General features: G+C 47.5%; 1 protein-coding gene across 10 annotated transcripts in view; it reads right to left on the bottom strand.

Moving 5' to 3' along the window:
• ABLIM1 (actin binding LIM protein 1) overlaps nucleotides 1–17,667 on the bottom strand; it is a 299,492-nt gene that overhangs the window by 149,717 nt on the left and 132,108 nt on the right. For all 10 annotated transcript variants that reach the window (XM_059173096.1, XM_059173099.1, XM_059173093.1 and 7 more), the window contains exon 2: nucleotides 753–887. In XM_059173096.1, the coding sequence (XP_059029079.1) occupies nucleotides 753–887 (135 nt within the window). The remainder of the gene's footprint in view (nucleotides 1–752; nucleotides 888–17,667) is intronic.

The raw sequence follows: 17,667 nt of genomic DNA, 5'->3' as shown, positions 1-17,667 counted from the left end.
AAGCAGGCTCATCATCTTGCCTCTCTTTCCACCTCTCCTTCTGGATTCTTCAACCCTGTCTGAGCTCCCCACATGACCCCAGCTCAGGTAACCTGTTCCTCAAACACACACAAAACCCACTCTCTCCTTGCTCGCTTTCCCCACTCAGAGCCGCCCTGGCGCCAGAACACCAGATCAGCATATTTCATACTGGGTTGTCAACAGTTACAAACCCCAAAAGGGAGGCTTGTTAATGGAAATCAACCTCAACTCGTTAGCGTCTTGGAGACCTTCCAAGCATTGTTGATTAATTCTCCCTTCTGAATACACATGCACATACACGCATGTTCGTGCACACACGTGTTCCCCACTCACCCCACAGGACCCAGGGATTTAGAACCCTAATATTATAAACTTTCCAGCTCTTCTATAAATAATGGCTGTGGGGACAAGGTGACTTTGGGATAAGAGTCCCTCATTTTAGGGGGAAAATAAATATAAATCACAAAACACAAAACTGGGTTTTTATGGCTCTCACTCCTCCCAGGATCAGGACCTTCAATAAACACAGAAAGGCTTATGGACCATTAGTCTTCAGGGGACCAGCCTCCCCCTTGAGTCTAATCTCACCCAAACTAGAGAAGGGAAATGATGCCAGGGCCTCTGACCAAATTCACTTATCACCTGGTGGCCTGGCATGGGGTTAAAGGGACGGACCCCGAGGTGAGCACAGACTGACACACCATGAGACCAAGAAGCTGGAGGCACCATACCTTTGCAGGTGAAACATTTGATGTGGAAATGTTTGGTCTGGACCCGAAGTACTTCCCCCTTGCATGGCTCCCCACATTTATGGCAGTGAATGACAGGCTTCTCCGATGGGTGGTGAGGGTCCTGAGGGTGGGCCACTGGAAAAAAAAAAAAGACCCATGTGAGTAGAAAGCATTCTTACAGAAGGGGTTATTATGGGTGTACAGAAATAGCCCCATAATTATGTTATCCAATGAACCACACGTTGATTCAGGAAGGATGAATTGAGATCCTTCTCTGCGCCATAAGCATGAGGATACACAGAAAAAACAAGAGAATTGTGGCTTTAACTGTCCAGTGGGGGAAAACACTAGGCTAGCTCCTCTGGGAGCCAGCAACGCTCTTTCTTCCTCCCAGATTTCTCTAGGACTACACAGTTGAGCCATTGGTTAGATAATACTGTTTGGTTCAATATTTTGTAATATGTATTTGTAATATGTCTTTATCTTGGTTTAGAAACACCTATCAGTAAGGAGATCACAGAAGACTGTAAGCTTGTTGAGGTTGGGGGAAATTTTTTTTTTTTTTTAAAGATTTTATTTATTTGAGAGAGAGAGCGAGCATGAAAGGGGCGAGGGGCAGCGGGAGAAGCTGGCTCCCCGATGAGCAGAGGGCCTGATGTGGGACTCGATCCTGGCACTCCAGGATCACGACCTGAGCCGAAGGCAGTTGCTTAACCAACTGAGCCACCCAGGTCCCTGGGGGAAATTTCTTAAAGTTCATATATTTCTCCCCAGTTGCTCCCCAGCTTCCCAGAACACAGCAGCACCCTCGGGCACCAAAGGAGCTCAGCAAATGCATCTTTACTCATTAGGTAGCATGCACTGGCCAGAGGCTCGTCTGGTCTACCAGAAAGCTGCCCGTGGTCCTCATTTGGCAAGTCCCATAACCAGCCGGAGGCCTCTGTGTTGTGCGCACGTTCCCTCATACACGCAATGTGGGCACAAATTTTTTTTTTAAGAAGAAGTTCTTAATAACTATGCGGGTCTCTCGGAACCTCAGCTTCGTTTCCTGTAAAACGACTGGGATTGATCAGGCTCTAAAATCATAGGACGGGGCTCACTGGCCTTACTTTCTCCAGTTTCCAGAGGTCGGCCTTCAGAAAATGGGAGTTTTTGTGACCACCCTGCCCCAGGGATAGGATTTACAGCCTTTCCTTTATAAAAGAGCAAAATAATAATAATAATAATAAATTTTTAAAAACCTGTTAAAAGAGAGAGAGAGAGAGAAGACTAGGAGAGGACACTGTGGCTTTAAGCTGACAAAGGTCTTTGTTTAACTTGCAATTCCTCCAGCCAGAGAATGCAGATAGGCACTTTGTGCTATCTTTTTTTTTTTTTCCTCCCCTGATTTGGGTCCTCAGGAGCAGGACCACGTGATATACAGAAAAGTATTACATAAGTATCCACATGAGCAAGAGATGGGATAAGAACAGTGAACCTAAAATTAATCAACCAACACAAAGAACAAAGATGGTTTTTCCCCTGCAACACTAAAACCAGGTTGGAATGGGGGGGATGTGGGGCGATACGCTGAGACTCAATTTAGAAAGCCCGTTCCAGCAAGGCGCCCGCCGGCACTCCAGGCATAATGGTGCATTGTTTCTCTCGGACCCTGTAATGTTCCCATCTCATCTGAAAAGAGTTTGAACAACCCGGTCCAAATAATCCATTACTAGCTAAATTCGGAGCAACAAGGTGGTCCTTGTGAGATTTTGACTAGGAGCAGGTGTGGTTTCGGGTTCAACACCTGAGCCAAATTCTCTGCACTGGCCCTGGGGAAAGTCCATCCAAGGTACCAACACTGTGACACAGCTGCATTTCCTTACCTGACCCCTGGGACCGCTCTTGGAAACATGTGCTTATACAGCAGTCAGTATTACCTGAAGGAACTAAGGAGGGGCATCCTTTCATGACAGCTAAAGACAAACCGCTGATGTTTAGAGAGATGTGTAACGAGGTCCCAAATCTATTCACCCGGGTGTTAAAAAAAAGTGTGTGTTGGGGCACCTAGGTAGCTAAGTTAAGCATCTGACTCTTGGTTTTGGCCCAGGTCATGATCTCAGAGTCCTGGGATTGAGCCCTGAGTCGCTGCTCAGTGGGGAGTCTGCTTGATGGTCTCTCTCTCCCTCTGACGCCCCCACCCCATGTGCATGTGCTCTCTCTCTCTCAAATAAATAAAAAAGGGTTTTATTTATTTATTTGAGAGAGAGAGCCAAAGAGCACAAGCAGGGAGAGTAGCAAGGGGAGAGGGAGAAGCAGGCTTCCTGCAGGGCGGGGACTCCACCCAGGGCCTTGGGATCCTGACCTGAGCTGAAGGCAGACGCTTAACCATCTGAGCCACCCAGGTGCCCCAGTGCATAAATCTTTAGAAAAAAAGTTTATCTTAACAGTATCTGCTTCAAGTGCTAGAGGAGAATACGAGTTGTTTTTTGCTTTTTGTTTTGTTTTGTATTGCAGTGAATTCCTGCTTCCTATGAGACAAGAGAAAAGTGATATTTATTGAGCCTCTACCTATTAAATGCCAGGCATGGCGCTAGGGGCTTACCGGTAAGTCATTCTATCCTCTCCTCACTACCACTTCCCCCTCTCAGCGGCGTGGGTTATATTGTTCCCATTTGACAGATAAGTAAATAGAAATATTTCTTGAGCAACCTACCCGAGGAACGGTAAGTGGGAGCTTGAAGATCTCCCCTTCTGACTCCCAAACTTACGCTTCTCCCATGCTGTCTGTCTGAGTCACAGACTGTGACGAGTCAGGCAACAGTTGACGGAGCCCAGCTCCAGTGTAGTTCTAAAAGCAACAGCTAGGACTTGACTGGCAAAGGGAACAGAGTGTGTCATAAAGTATCACCGGTGGGCCTGGCACCCAGTGGTACACCCCCAAAGCAGGTCTGCGGAGCCCTGAATCCGAAGCCCTGTGCCACAGATGAAAAATGCCGATTCCTCAGCCCCACTGAACCTGGGGTGGGAATCAGGGTTCTATCATTTTCGTAGGCTCCCCAAATTTTTTTTTCTTTAAGATTTTATTTATTTGAGAGAGAATGAGTGCAGACCGAGAGAGAGAAAGATGGGGGTGGGGGCAGAGCAGAGGGAGGGGCAGAGAGCAGCAGAAGCAGACTCCCCATTGAGCAGGGATCCCCACATGGGGCTCGATCCCAGGACCCCGGGATCGTGACCTGAGCCAAAGGCAGAGGCTTAACCAACAGAGCCACCCAGACACCCTCCTCAGAGGATCCCTATGCATACTATAGTTTAAGAACTATTTCCCTTTCAAATTCAGACAGTATGGATAAGCAAGTTCCAGAAATGTTAGAGTGAAGAAAGCGGTCCATGAGGCCATCCTCTTTAGAAACAAGATTGGAGCACAGTGGGCCTCTTGGCTAGAAGGGAGAATGCATTTTTGGATAAGAAAACTGACTGCAGTTTCTCTTGACGCTCGAATTCTTTATAGCTAAGCAAGTAAGCCATGCTGAGTAATGATGAGGGGAGGGAAATATCATTTCACTTCTTGGCTTTTCCCCATGTCTCAACAAAGGTGCCAGTGCAGCGGCCGGCACCAGTCGCAAAGGGCAGAATTGGGATCAGCATTTGCATTTTGCAAGCATTTCCCTTTGGAAATATGTATTACACTCTGAAGTCCTCTTTGCCCAGAGGTGACCTTTGTTAAGCGCCAGAGATGAGCAGAGCCTCTACCACATTTCCTTGCCTTTCCATCACATATCAGCCCAGGCAGACGCGTATCAGAACCTCCCCCTTGAGAAAGAATGGGCTTTTCTTATTAGAAAACTGATGGGATCCAAAGACCAAGCGAGTGCATTCATTGTATCCCAACAGTGTTGACAAAAGAATCTCTCTCTTTTTAAAGATTAATAAAGAGGTTTGTTTTATGTAAGTGCCTCCAGCAGTTTGGTTAATACCAAATGTATGTTCATTGGCTCAATTTTACATTTTTGAAATATGCTGAGTCAGTTGCAATATGGCCATGACGGTAATTCCACACTCTTACTTCCAGTTGGCTCTGTTGCTAATTTTTACACACCTGCTCCATCTTTCAGAGCCTGGGTGGTCCCCACTTATTATACTGATAGGGAGACTGAGGGGTGAAGAGCTGACATTCCTTGCCCCAAGCTACGAGCAGGTTATTGGCAGACGCACCCCGAATAGTCCGGCTGCCCGACTCTTTCTACTGTACCAAGTAGTCAATGATTTGCCCTGGAACTTGCATAGACAAGCTTAAAATCTCCCATGGCTCAACAATCCACTGCTAACATAAGAGTTGCACAATGAAATCCCAAAAGCATGGCTGCATACTTTCTGAATAATGAGGAGATAGGACATGACGAGCTAAGAAGAGTCCATTTGTCCAGAAAGGTAAAGGGACTCCTCCATGGTGCAATATCCCATTTGGAGGGATTCTGGCTACTCCGGTAAACAGCCCATTGTGAGCTGGGAAGTTTCACACTCTCTGTCACAGGCAAGCAAGGCCAGTCACACCTCTGAAACTCTAGTTAAGGACGGAAGTCAAAAGCGCCATTTTGGATGCTTCACTTTCGAAATGCCCAAGGGGTATGGCAGGTGATAAGGTTGGGGGACTGAGCTCAGTCAGGAAATCCCAGGAGCCTTTAGTGCCCCCAGGCAGGGGTTACTACTGGTGGTAAGAACGCCGCAAAGATTAGGCAAAGCCCTTCCTTCCAATCCAGAACCAGCAGTCGTCTGGCCCAACAGACCATGGAACTAGATCCCTAGAAGCAGAACAGCTGAGAAAGCAAACATCTGCTTAGCCGGTGACAATCACAAACCGATGGCAGTGTGTGCGGTGTGAGTTTTGAGTGGCTCCTGGTTATCGGAGGAAGTCAGAACCCCCTCCTCTCCTCGCACTCCCTTAGCCAGCCTTCAGAGATGCAGTTTTTGTGCCTGTTTTCTGAGGGCTTGCCACTGCTCTTTCTCATTTCACTCCCAAAGAGCCCCACGAGGCAGGAAGAACAGGAACCGTCAATGCCAGATAACAAATGGGCAGAGACTCAGAGGAACAAAGTGACACAGCCAAAGTGACACAGCTAAGAAAGGGAGTTGGCAGTCAATGCATGCATCGCTCTCTGTACTCAGACAATCCCCTAATACTCCCGCGTGGAACCTTGAGGTCATCCTTGATTCGACTCTCTTTTCCTCTCCCACTAACTTCTGTCCACTGTCACATTCCTAACTCTGCCTTCTCTCGCTACATGAATCTAATGTAGCCCTCAAACCCCTTTTCTCAGAGTGTAGAGAGTGTCCAATTCTCTGGCTCCTTCTTCTCCAATGCAACCTCCAAAGAGTAGTCTGCACGAAGAGGTGGCATTAAGTCCTCATTCTTACTTGGTACATTCTGTACATAGTTGCTTCTTCCAACAGTATGGATGGGGGAAAAGAGTGACTTTTCAGTGGACAAATCTGATGGGCACTGCTTCAATCACATGCTCGAGGTCAACATCAACAGTGACAGTCACGTTGATAGTTTGCACCTTCGAGATAATGTGGGCAAAACTGGCAGTTTGTCTCTGTGGTCTTCCTTCCCAAAACTCCATAATTCTAATCTAATCATGAGAAAATTACAAAATTGAGGGACAGTCTACAAAAACCCACCCAGGATTCTTCAAAATTGTCAAGGTAACCAAAACCAAGGAGGAAAGTCTTCTTGTCATGGCCATAACAGGCCCAAGATGGTAACTCATGGTTACTCATGGTAACGAAACGTTAATGTGGCATCCTGATGAGATCCCAGAACAGAAAAAGGACATCAGATAAAAACTGAGGAAGCATGAATGAAGGATTGAGTTAATACTCCATCGATACTGGTTCATTAATTATAACGGAAGTATTATATTAATGTAGGAAGTTACTACACAAACTTCTCAAATTTTCTATAGATCTAAAACTATTTTATTTTATTTATTTATTTTTTTAAAGATTTTATTTATTTATTTGACAGAGAGAAATCACAAGTAGATGGAGAGGCAGGCAGAGAGAGAGAGAGGGAAGCAGGCTCCCTGCTGAGCAGAGAGCCCAATGAGGGACTCGATCCCAGGACCCTGAGATCATGACCTGAGCCGAAGGCAGCGGCTTAACCCACTGTGCCACCCAGGCGCCCGATCTAAAACTATTTAAAAAAAATAAAGTTTATTAAAGTAAAAACAAAAGAACCTCCAACAGTTCTCTCAGTCCCAACCCATCAAGTCTAAAGTTTCTGTCTAGCTTCAGGGATCTTCAATAACGTGGTCCACACTAGCTGTCTAGATTTTGAGAAGGAGCAACATTTGCTGAGTCCATAGCACTGTGTTAAATGGTTTTGAACTCAAGCAGTCTAACCCCAAAGAATGCACACTAAAACACTCTATTATTCATGTATGGAAATATGCAAATACCCCTTTGGTTGGGCCTCGTCACTATTCCCTGACCTATGATTTTCAGCGTCCTTGGAGCCTCCACACAGGGCTCTCAGCCTCACCTGGAATGGCTTCTTCTTCTCCCTCCTGCCCAAAGCCACCCTGACCCATGGGGCCCAGCTGATCTGCTGGCTCTTCTCTGAAGCCTTCACTCTGGGCCACATTGATCAAATACTTTGTTCTTTCCCTTGTCCTTCCCCACTAAATCTCTGTACTGTTACCCAGTGTTTGATTTTCTTTTGTTTTGGGCTTCCTTTGTTTCTGCTTCACAATGTATCAATGCTGGCCCTATACAAGTACAAGATCAGTGGTCAGTTCCTCCAAACTTCTGGGATACTTCTGACTTCACACATCGAGTAATCTGAGTTGCCATCTCTGTGCTTCTCAGCTCAATTTTTGGATCAGGGAAAATACGGTTACCCCCCAATACATATTCTTGGAGCATCTCCCACATAAAGCCACAGAATTCTGAACTTAGAGCATCTTAGTAAATAACTCCTTAGCACCATTTTGTTATTACAGCTGGTACAACTTATTGAACACTGATTATGTTCCAGGCATGAAGATCACTAATTTATATGCGTGATCACAGGTCATTCTCGCAAATGCCTTACGGCGATGCTATCCTATTATCCTGGGGTGCTAAGGAGAGCACCAGGGCTGAACTGGAAACCTTGTTCGAGATCACACAGCTAAGCAGGAGTCTGACTCCAGAGCCCATGCTCTGAAGCACTGTGTAGGGGATTTCCACAGGAAAGTCTTATGCAGCACAGAAGGAAATCAAGCTAGTGCAATGTACTAGCTAAATTCTGATTACACAGCTCAGAAGCAGTGAACACCCAGCTGCATCATAATCCCAAAGGTAACACCTGCTAGTAAATAAGCAGATGGGAAATAGCACTTCACATATAAAAGGAAATTATTCCAGGCTGCAGCAATTTCTGGGAAAAGAACCCTCCAAGGGGGAGGGTGATACAGGGAGGAAACGCAGCCCGCCATCGGGAGGGCCCTCCCTGCAGCCTCTACTGTAAGCCCAGGCCTGGACTGGTCTCTGGTTAGGATCCCTCTGGGTTTGCAATCATGAGATGATATTCTGCTGGCAAGGCTGGTTTCTGCTTCGAGGTGGGAATCCTATTCTCCTGGGAGACTACATTTCAGAAACTGTTGGATTACCTAGAATCTTTTCTAGGCTTCTTCTCCATGAGTTCCCATTTGATCGTAAACTCACAGCACAAAGATGTGTTCCCCCTGCCCCAGCCTCCCTCACCTCCTACTCCCCTTCTTTGTGTTAGAAAACGGCACTGGTATTGAGCCCAGGGAAACAAGAAACTCAAGACTTTAAATAAATGCAGAGTGCTTAATTTGTAGTTTACCTAAAAGTTCATTTCCTGCTGTGGCAAGTGGTAGTTACTTGAAGCTACACACTGTAACCCCATCATTTGTTGTCCAAAATGATCTTTCTCTTTAATTGGCTTCCACGACCTCATTTTTTTTTTTTTTTATATCTATACACCGTGTTAGTTTGTTAATCAGGATTATTACGTGGCACCAAGCGTAGGGCTCCTTGGCATAGACACTCCCGGCAGGCGGGGGCGGAGGTATCGGCAGGAAGGCTGTGTTCTAGCTGCTCTGCCACTTTCCACTGGTGAGATGTCCCGATACTTGATTTGCCTTTCTGAGGCAGTGCAACAGGTCTTTGCTACTCCCTCTAAACATAAAAGGCACTGTCAGCTCTCCGTCAGCTGGGCTCCTGATTATGGAAACAGCCCAGGAGCAAATCTGGTTAATCTGATTCTCACAAGGCAGAGAGGTCCTAGGATTATCATAATTCGGCCGGGAAATTTCCTCCTTGTAAATTACAGGACGCTTTTGCCCGGATGTGTCACACCTGCCTTCTCTATAGGAAGGCGAGTCTTGGAAAGGGATATAAAACCAACTTGGACACTTCTCCCTCTTTTAAAAGAGGGACTCCCAAGACACACCTCTGGGCTGACCTGACTCACGGAGGCAACACCCTTCTGTGACCTCTCCTAGCCTTTCCCTGACACAGTCAGCAATGTTACTTTGGAGCACACTGATTTGCTTGGAGCCCCACCTCCTCTCCCTCACAGGAATTAGAGAGGACTTCGGATGAGGAGGGAGGCTCCCTGACCCCCAGGCTGTCTTCCCAGCCATTTGCTTCAGTAAAGAGGGACTAAGAATACAGGTCCCACCTCCCAGGTGACCACATGAGGTCATCCCCTCATGGGAGGCCCTCCAGCACCCACTGGGCACGGAGTGGCCCGTGTCGGCTGCGTGTCAGTATGAGCGGGTATATCTCATGTGTAACAAAAATCCCTTCTGAGATTTGATGGAGTCTTTTAAGGTTATCCAGGGATCTCACATCGCCCTTCACTAGAAATTCCATCCAGAAATGGATCAAGTCGAGCAACTGGGCAGTGGCTTGAGGCTGAACCCTGCGGTCAGAACACCACATCTTTACGGGGGCTGCTGGAGAGTCACCGCCATGCTGATCTCTGGACCGGGGGTGACCATGGTCCTGCTGGAGCCATTCTGGGAATGCAGGTTCGGAGACAGGATCACCATCTCTGCGCATGTGGGCCTAAGGGCCTGGGACAGGGTTTGGCTTAGGCACAGTGCCAATATTGCCTTCTACCCCCAGTTCCAGATCCAGACACCTTAGAGGAGTTAAAAAAGGAAAGAACCAAGATCAGGTCAAAGTGTCCCTGTGAGGGGATGACCGAAGTCTGTTAACAGCACAAGAAGTTTCCAGTTGTCTTTGCCTTTTCTTTTTGGCGGCTTCTACTTGTGGCTCAGGATACGCTGGGAAATACCAACTAGTTAAAAATAGCATTTTAGGGCGCCTGGGTGGCTCAGTGGGTTAAGCCTCTGTGTTCGGCTCAGGTCATGATCTCAGGGTCCTGGGATAGAGCCCTGCGTTGGGCTCTCTGATCAGCAGGGAGCCTGCTCCCCCTACCCCTACCTCTCTGCCTACTTGTGATATCTGTCAAATAAATAAATAAAATCTTTAAAAAAAATAGCATTTTAGACAAACTAAGCAAAATGATGACTATCGGTATGGTACTTTGCAATTTATAAAAAGGTGTTCAAAAGTAATATCTCCCTTGATCCCGTCAACTTCAAGTTATTCTCACCCTACAACAATGAAAATGGAGCTTCAGGGATGCTAAGGGAATTGCCCCACAAGTGCGGGGCTGGACTGGCCCCTTGCCGTGGAGAGCTAACTCTGCACAGCCCTGCCCCACTGTGCAGCCAGTGACTTCCTCTGAAATAGGCCATTGCGGGGCAGGGCGGGGGCGGGGGGCGTGGCATTGACACCATGGAAACTGGCAGACTTTACACCTCAGGGCCCTCCCCCACTCCCCTCCTAGAGCTGGTTGTTAAGCATTCACCAGCACACCCCTGGGTTGAGGTTACAGTGCTAGTGAACAGCAAAATGAGCCTCTTAGTTCAGGAAAATTCTAAATTTCCAGAAATAGGAATTTGAACACTTTCTGAAAAGGCGCTCCCACTCCTGCTTTGTGAGCAAACATACCAACTCGCCTTCCCCGGGATCTCTCCGGTGTCTGCAAGCCCATGGGGAGACAACAGTAAATGGCTTGAGTTCTCAGCATCCAACATGCAGAATCAGGCACGATTTTACAAACACAAGCCCTCTCCTCTGAGTACTTGAGCTCCCCACAGACCCGAGTTTTTGGTCCATTCAAGCTTTCTGTAGAACAGGACTTTGCCGGGTGCAGCCTTTGCAAGAAAAGGCAAACATGCATCATAACCTGTACTTGTCTCCTGGCCAGGTGTTCTCCTAGTCATCCAGGTGCTAGCATAACTCTGGGGGGCTCGATCTTCCTATACTGAACTTCAGGGGTTCATCTGCCTGAGTGTGAGAGAGGAGATTATCTCTTGAGGTGAAGAAAGCTTAGACTTAGTGGAGTCATCACTGGGAAAGAAAAAAATACGTTTGAAATCCAACGTGGGACTGGGGGAGAGGGAACAGACATTAAAAATACACCCCCATGAAAACGAAACACAACGTCCAGTCCTTGGGACATAATTTCTCATCAACACAATCAACAAATACTGACCAGATGAGTGCCGCTGTTGTGTGCTCTGTCATTCAGGCGCTGTGGGCCTCCAGAGATGCCATCCCTGCCTCTGAAGGGGGCATCCCAGGGACGTGCACAGCCCACAGGATACCCTGCCTGGGGAGTTGACCAACACAGAGAGAAAACTCACCCTCTCCTGGGAGGTGAAGACTATAGGACAGGCTCAGACACTACGCGAGGACTTCTGAAGAGAGAAGCACACAGTAAGCTGGGACAGTGGGGTAGAGAGAGTTCCTCTAGGGAGATGAGAGTGGGATTTGACTTGGGGGTGGGCGACAGCTGAAAGGGTGACAGGGGGATAGTTCGGGGAGCTGGGGCGCTCTGAGCCTTCAGGGCCCTAGTGGGAGAGAGCCCAGGACACATCTGGGGGAGGGGATGGTAGGTCGGTCTTCATCTTCTGATATAGAGGCTTCATGGACAAGAGCAACAGAAGGGGAAGGGGCAGTGTTTCTGCCTTGACATGCTCGTACACCCCAGGTCCTGCCCTCACAGAATTGACCGCTTAGTAGGGTAGACGGAAGGAGGTGGAGGGAAGGTGGAGACAGACAAAGTGGAGGAGAATGAATGAGTATGAATCCAAAGGTAGAGAACAGATCAGGTGCCAGAGGAAAATTGTGAAAACGGGAAAGAGAAAGCAGGAAAAAAAGCTTCGAGAAGGAAGCACCCTTTCATTGTGTCTCAAAGAAAGGGTAGGATTTAAACAAGTGGGAAGGAAGGGAACTGCCTCTGAGACCGTGTCGGGTGGGATGGGGTGTGCTTGGGACCATCAGGAAATCTGGTTCCTCGGAAGCACAGAGGAAGGGAAGGGCATTGTGGAATAAAGACAGTGGGAGAGGTTTGCCCCTGTGCCTGCTCCAAGGACGGGCTGAGGAACAAACTTTAAAGTTCCTTATTTCCCCGGGGATGAAGTTCCTGAAAGGAGGGACAGAACCAGAGTAGAGTCTACTCTGAGATAGGACTGTTTTTCAGCTCACGGTGTAGGCAAGTTGGGGGCCCCTGCTCTCACGTGATGGTGTGTGCGGAGACGTCACCACCAGTGGTGACTCGGTCACTGTGTGTTCCGGTCAGACAGACTTGGTGCGAATCCTGGCTGCACCCCTCTTAACTCCGCGATCTTGAAACAAATTACCATCCTTCCCTAAGCCTCAATTTCCTCTTCTGTAAAATGGGGATAAATCCTACTTTGATAGTTGGGAAGATACATGAGTTAATGGATGTCAAGTGCCCCGCACTTTTCCGGACAGCTAAGGGAAGCCATTAATTACCATTACCATGGTGCTTCGATGCAGGGATATGGTGGGACACAGTTTAAGGTCCTTGATCATAAACTCCCATGTGCTCTACCTCAAACTCAAATACGTTCAATTTCCAGTCGTGTTGTCATCTGTGACTATTGGCAACAGACACTTGCTCTTCTGCTGTGTCCTAGCCAGTGAACGGTCAGTTCATCCATGAACCTTACAGCCTGCCGTGTACCATCCCAGCTTATCCCACCAGGCTGTAAGCAGTAGGTTTTATTTTAATAGCTTTATTAAATTCACATATCATACAATTTACCTATGCAAAGTATACGATTCAGTGACTTTGGGTATTTTCACAGAGTTCCGTGATCACAATCTACTTTTGGAACATTTTCATCACCCCCAAAAGAAAGCTCGTGCCCATTCGCAGCCACTCCTCGATCCTTCCCCTGCTCAATCCTTGGCAACCACCAATCCCTTTTCTGTCTTTATAGATTTTAACCAGCAGGTTTGACTAGTGTCTATGAGTCTCAGCTTTCCGATGTTTGCTCAGCTATCCAAGGGAACGACTGTAAATGCACAAGGAAATGGGAACCACCCAAACCCTTTCCGCATCTCACACCTTATTTTGATGCATATTTGTTTCCCCCTCGTACATCCCCACCCTAAAAAAATGCCCTCATTTATCCTTTCATCTTGGCTGCCTTCCTGGGAAAGAGACCACAAAAGAGAAAAAAAAAAATACTTTCGATCAAGACACCATCAGACCGCATTCATGGCTCAGGTGGGAGCTTTCATGATCACTAGAGGTAGATCTAGTGATCACTAGAGGTAGATCTAGATCACTCTAGATAGACCTAGAGGCAGATCAACTCCAGTGATTTGTCAGAAATTTAGAAACAATGGGACATGCCTAGACATGACTGATCCCCTCACCAAGCTGGGTGTTAGGGGGCGTTTACAGAGCAGTCAGGAGGAACCCAGGGAATCTACATCTTCAAACAGTTTGGGTTTGGGACTCAACCGTTTGATCGCCTTGCCACACAATAACCAGAATGATCGTTTTGGGCCAAATTAGAGCACATCATTCCACTCACCAAGTCCTCTAAGCACTTTCACTACAGGACCCAGGATGCCCCCGGTGGCCCCAGAGCCCGGGCTACCTCTCCAGTCTTCCTGGGAGCTCTGCCTCCAGCCCCCGGGCTCTAGCTCCCACGGCTTTGGGATCTCCATGTGCCTTCTTCCCTTCCCTACGGCTCGTCCCCCAGCCATTGGCTAGGCTGGCCGCCTCTCCTTCTGGTCTCACCCGAAGGCAGTTTATCTGCCATCTCTCGGAGCAGTTTCTCAGACCCATCAAAGGAAAGGCAATCTCCCTGCGTCCCCACCACCCCATCTCTGTTTCCTGTCCTTATACTTACAATCTAAGCATCCTGTTTCTCTCTTTCTGGGCTCTCCACCACAAGCTCACTGCTGCAATATCCCCAGCATCTCGCCTGGTCCTGGCACCAGGTCTGTGCCCCATAAATATGTGTTCAAAACATGCATTCATTGAACATGAGTCTGGTTTTCTTCCTTAGTAACAGCCTCGGGAAAACCGAGAGCGGGTTGAATATCTTGGGTCCCCGACAGTGTCTATCCATTAGGTTAATTGTGATGATGTCAATAAACTCAACAAATGATACGAGACAACGCTTGCCTAAGTCTCTGACTCAGAAAACAAACAAAAGCCAGGGGCATGACTTACTGACCGCCCAATCTCAGATCAAGTCTATCTAAGTTTCTCTTTGGTTGGGAACCACACAGCAAAGCACAATTTCCAGTTGAGCTGATCTGTGCGGAGGACCGAAGGTGGCATCAGAACCTTGGAAATGATAATGACTGTGACCCCCCCAGGGCATGACATGATGACCTGGAGGAGTGGAGAGGGAGCACTGCCGGTGGGTGGCCTGCTTCCTCCTCCAGAATCCTGAACACATGCAGCTTCTGGCCTGAAGCACTTTAAAACCATGCTTTTACCAGGTGGATCTACACATTCCAGCACCAAGTCATTATCGGACATCGCATTTCATTGCACAGCAGAGAGATGAAGTGGAGTCATCAGCTTGCTTGCCTAGGGGACACAGGCATCACGAACCCAGTCGAAAGAATTCCTTGGTGAAGTTCCATCACCCAACTGGCCATAGGAAGTGACTTGTGTGGTCCTGGAGTAGCTCCCTCGGCACAACCGAAGTTCACAGCTTTGTTCTGCTTCAGGTCAATTACAAAGCGGTTGCTCAGCAGACATGGGTGGGCCTTCCTGCTTCCATAAGTCACCTATCCCAGCTTAATTTACTTGCCTGAGTCCTGAAACTAATCTGATGGCCTAACGCAACAACAATGAACATGGCACCCCTGACTTTTCTCAGCCAGGAGGAATAGTGGTAGTCATAGCAACACGGGCAAACAATCGATGAGCTCTTGCTGTATGCCTGGCATTCTTTTTAATGCCTGATATTTGTGAATGGATTCCATTCTCATAACAGTCCTATGAAGCTCATACTAGTAACACCCTTATTTTCTGATGAGGAAATTGAGACCCCTGGGAAGTTAAGGGACTTGCCCAAAGTCACACAATCAGTAAACCGTACAGCCGGGATTCGAACTCGGGCAGTCTGGCTGCAGAGCTCCCCATCATAAACACAACTTATTTTTCAGGTAAACCTATAAAATCCTGAAGACTTAGGGGATAAATTTACAAAGCCACCGAGGTGAATGGAATGGTAATTGTCCCACAAGGGAGGAATGAGACAGAAATGGACTCCTCTAGGGAAGGGCTTCACAAGTTCAGGCTTTGAACTTGTCTCTACCAGGAATCCATGCTGAGGGAAGTTTGACACTGCTCTCTATCAATTACAGATCTCATTCCTAACCACCTATATTTTCATCTTACTCTCTCTGAGAGGGATCTTGGGCCATTCCCTTTGGCTCTGAGCTGTGTACCTACCCTGCTCCTTAAAACAACAACAACAACAAAACCCCAAAAAACTCTAGAGATCAGCTGACCTTCAACTAAGTTTAGGGATTACCTATCATGGCAAGAACCACGTTGGAAACTTTTACGAATCAGATTTCATCTACATTCACCCTGACAATAAGATATGGGGAAGGCCGTATGGTTTTTCTCCCACGTTTTTATTTTTGTCAAAGTTTAAGAAACGAAATAGGCCTATAGGCATAAAAAACAAGTTTGCTTATAATGCTTGATGGCAATGGCCCACTCTGCTCCTCCAACCGGCCCATAGGCAGATGTGTCCTGCGTTTGGTGTTTTTCTGGCCATCAGCGCTACAGTTCTTAAACCTGTGCTTACAGCAGCTGGGCCATTACTTTTTAAACATCCTGTTCTCACCAATATGGCAATACCACAATTTTCAGTGAAATCTGTGGTCACTGTTTAAGAATGCAATTATTGCTCTTCTAAACTCTGGGGTGTGTCCTGTGAATAGATTCCCTTTCTTGTACAATTATTTTTCATCTCCCAAATTTAATCATTTCCTTTTCTCCTGCTCACTTACTTTCTTGATAAACAATCTGTCATGGTTATTATTATTTTTTTGATCAGTTTTTGTCATAGATCTAGCCATAATTCTTCCCAATGTTCACACTTATCCAATAACTTACAAAACCTCCCCAACCTGGAGAAAAAAGTGGGTGATCTCAGTACCATTTTTACTGAGGGGAAAAAAAAAAAAAAGATCTCCAGTAGGGTTAAAGCTCGGCTTTCTGTCCTCTGAGAAGGGGCAGAGATGTGGGGCATCTGATACAAAGCCCAGCATCAGCCCCTGGCAGCACACGGCCTCTGGGTAGAGACGATGTGCAGGATATGGGCTGCACGGCTCCAAAGGGGATGCTCCACCTACAGGAGGAGGAGAACAAAGCCCTGTAGGGGAGCAATGCTTGGGCTCTGTAAAGAAGGGGCTTTTACCTCTTATCTCGAAACACTGCCCCATCGTCCTGCATGGGGCTGGCCCTTGACCCCTCACAATCTCCGTCTGCTGCTGTCTGTCCCAGCAAGCTGCTGCTCTCTGCCCAGCCTTGTTGGCTCGATTCAGGTTTAGTGTCTGCCTTCTCTGCCTACTTATTACGCAAAACCACAATGTTGGTGTTGCCGCCCAGTGTTTGTGTGGCGTTCCCAGTAGGCATGGCCTTTCCCTGAGGGTGTCTCCCTCCTACCAGCTCCTTCCAATGGCAAGATGCCACACTTGGCTTCTTGTTTCAAGAGTCCAGGATCACGTAGGGTCTTGTTGCACTCAAAAGGGAAGTGAAGGCAGACGTGCCCCAAACCCAAGGCCGTGCCTTTCCTGCTGCACTGGAGGCTTGCTAGGACAGCTCAACCCTCAGACCTTCATGAGTGAGAGGTCACATCTCTCTGAAGCCCCTAAATTATAATATTTCTGGAAATGCTCTGATAGGTCAAAAATGAATGCTATGCATAGCACGTGTTCCCCAGCAGACGGAGGGGAGGAGCTTCTGCACGGATGGTGGGGTGACATGATGCATGACAAACTGCCCAAGGCCTGAACTTGTCCTTGTCTCCCTGGCTGAGAGGCAGAAGCCAGGAAACCTGGTAAGCATGGCGACAGGAAGTGGTGACGCAGAAACACAGGAAAAAATTCTTCTAAATGAAAAGGCGGTTCCAGAAATACCAGGCTTAGAAGCTGATGAGGCCCGAATGGGGGTTTTCCTTTGGCTTTTCTGCTGAACTTCACCCAAGTAGCATTGTACTCAGTGAAGCCACTAGCTCAGTTCTCAATTGTTCTCAAAAAGCACCCCAAAAAAGGACACCACATTCTGGCCAACTTCTGTTTAGGGTAAAGTGATCACTAACAGTTCTACAATGATTTTGTGAAAACTTCTCCAGGGTTGCTGGAGGGGAGGCAGGTGTGTCGGCGGGGGGGAGGGGTAACTGGGTGACAGGCATTAAGGAGGGCATGTGATGTATGAGCACTGGGTGTGACATACGGCTGATGAACCACTGACCTCTACCCCCGTGAAACTAATAATAGGCTCTGTGTTCATCAAATTTAAATTTAAAAAAATTAAAAACCAAAA

This window comes from Mustela lutreola, chromosome 4 (assembly GCF_030435805.1).
Source record: "Mustela lutreola isolate mMusLut2 chromosome 4, mMusLut2.pri, whole genome shotgun sequence".
NCBI lineage: Eukaryota > Metazoa > Chordata > Mammalia > Carnivora > Mustelidae > Mustela > Mustela lutreola.
The sequence above is the reverse complement of the archived record's forward strand: the minus strand, read 5'-3'. Positions and strand labels throughout refer to the sequence as shown.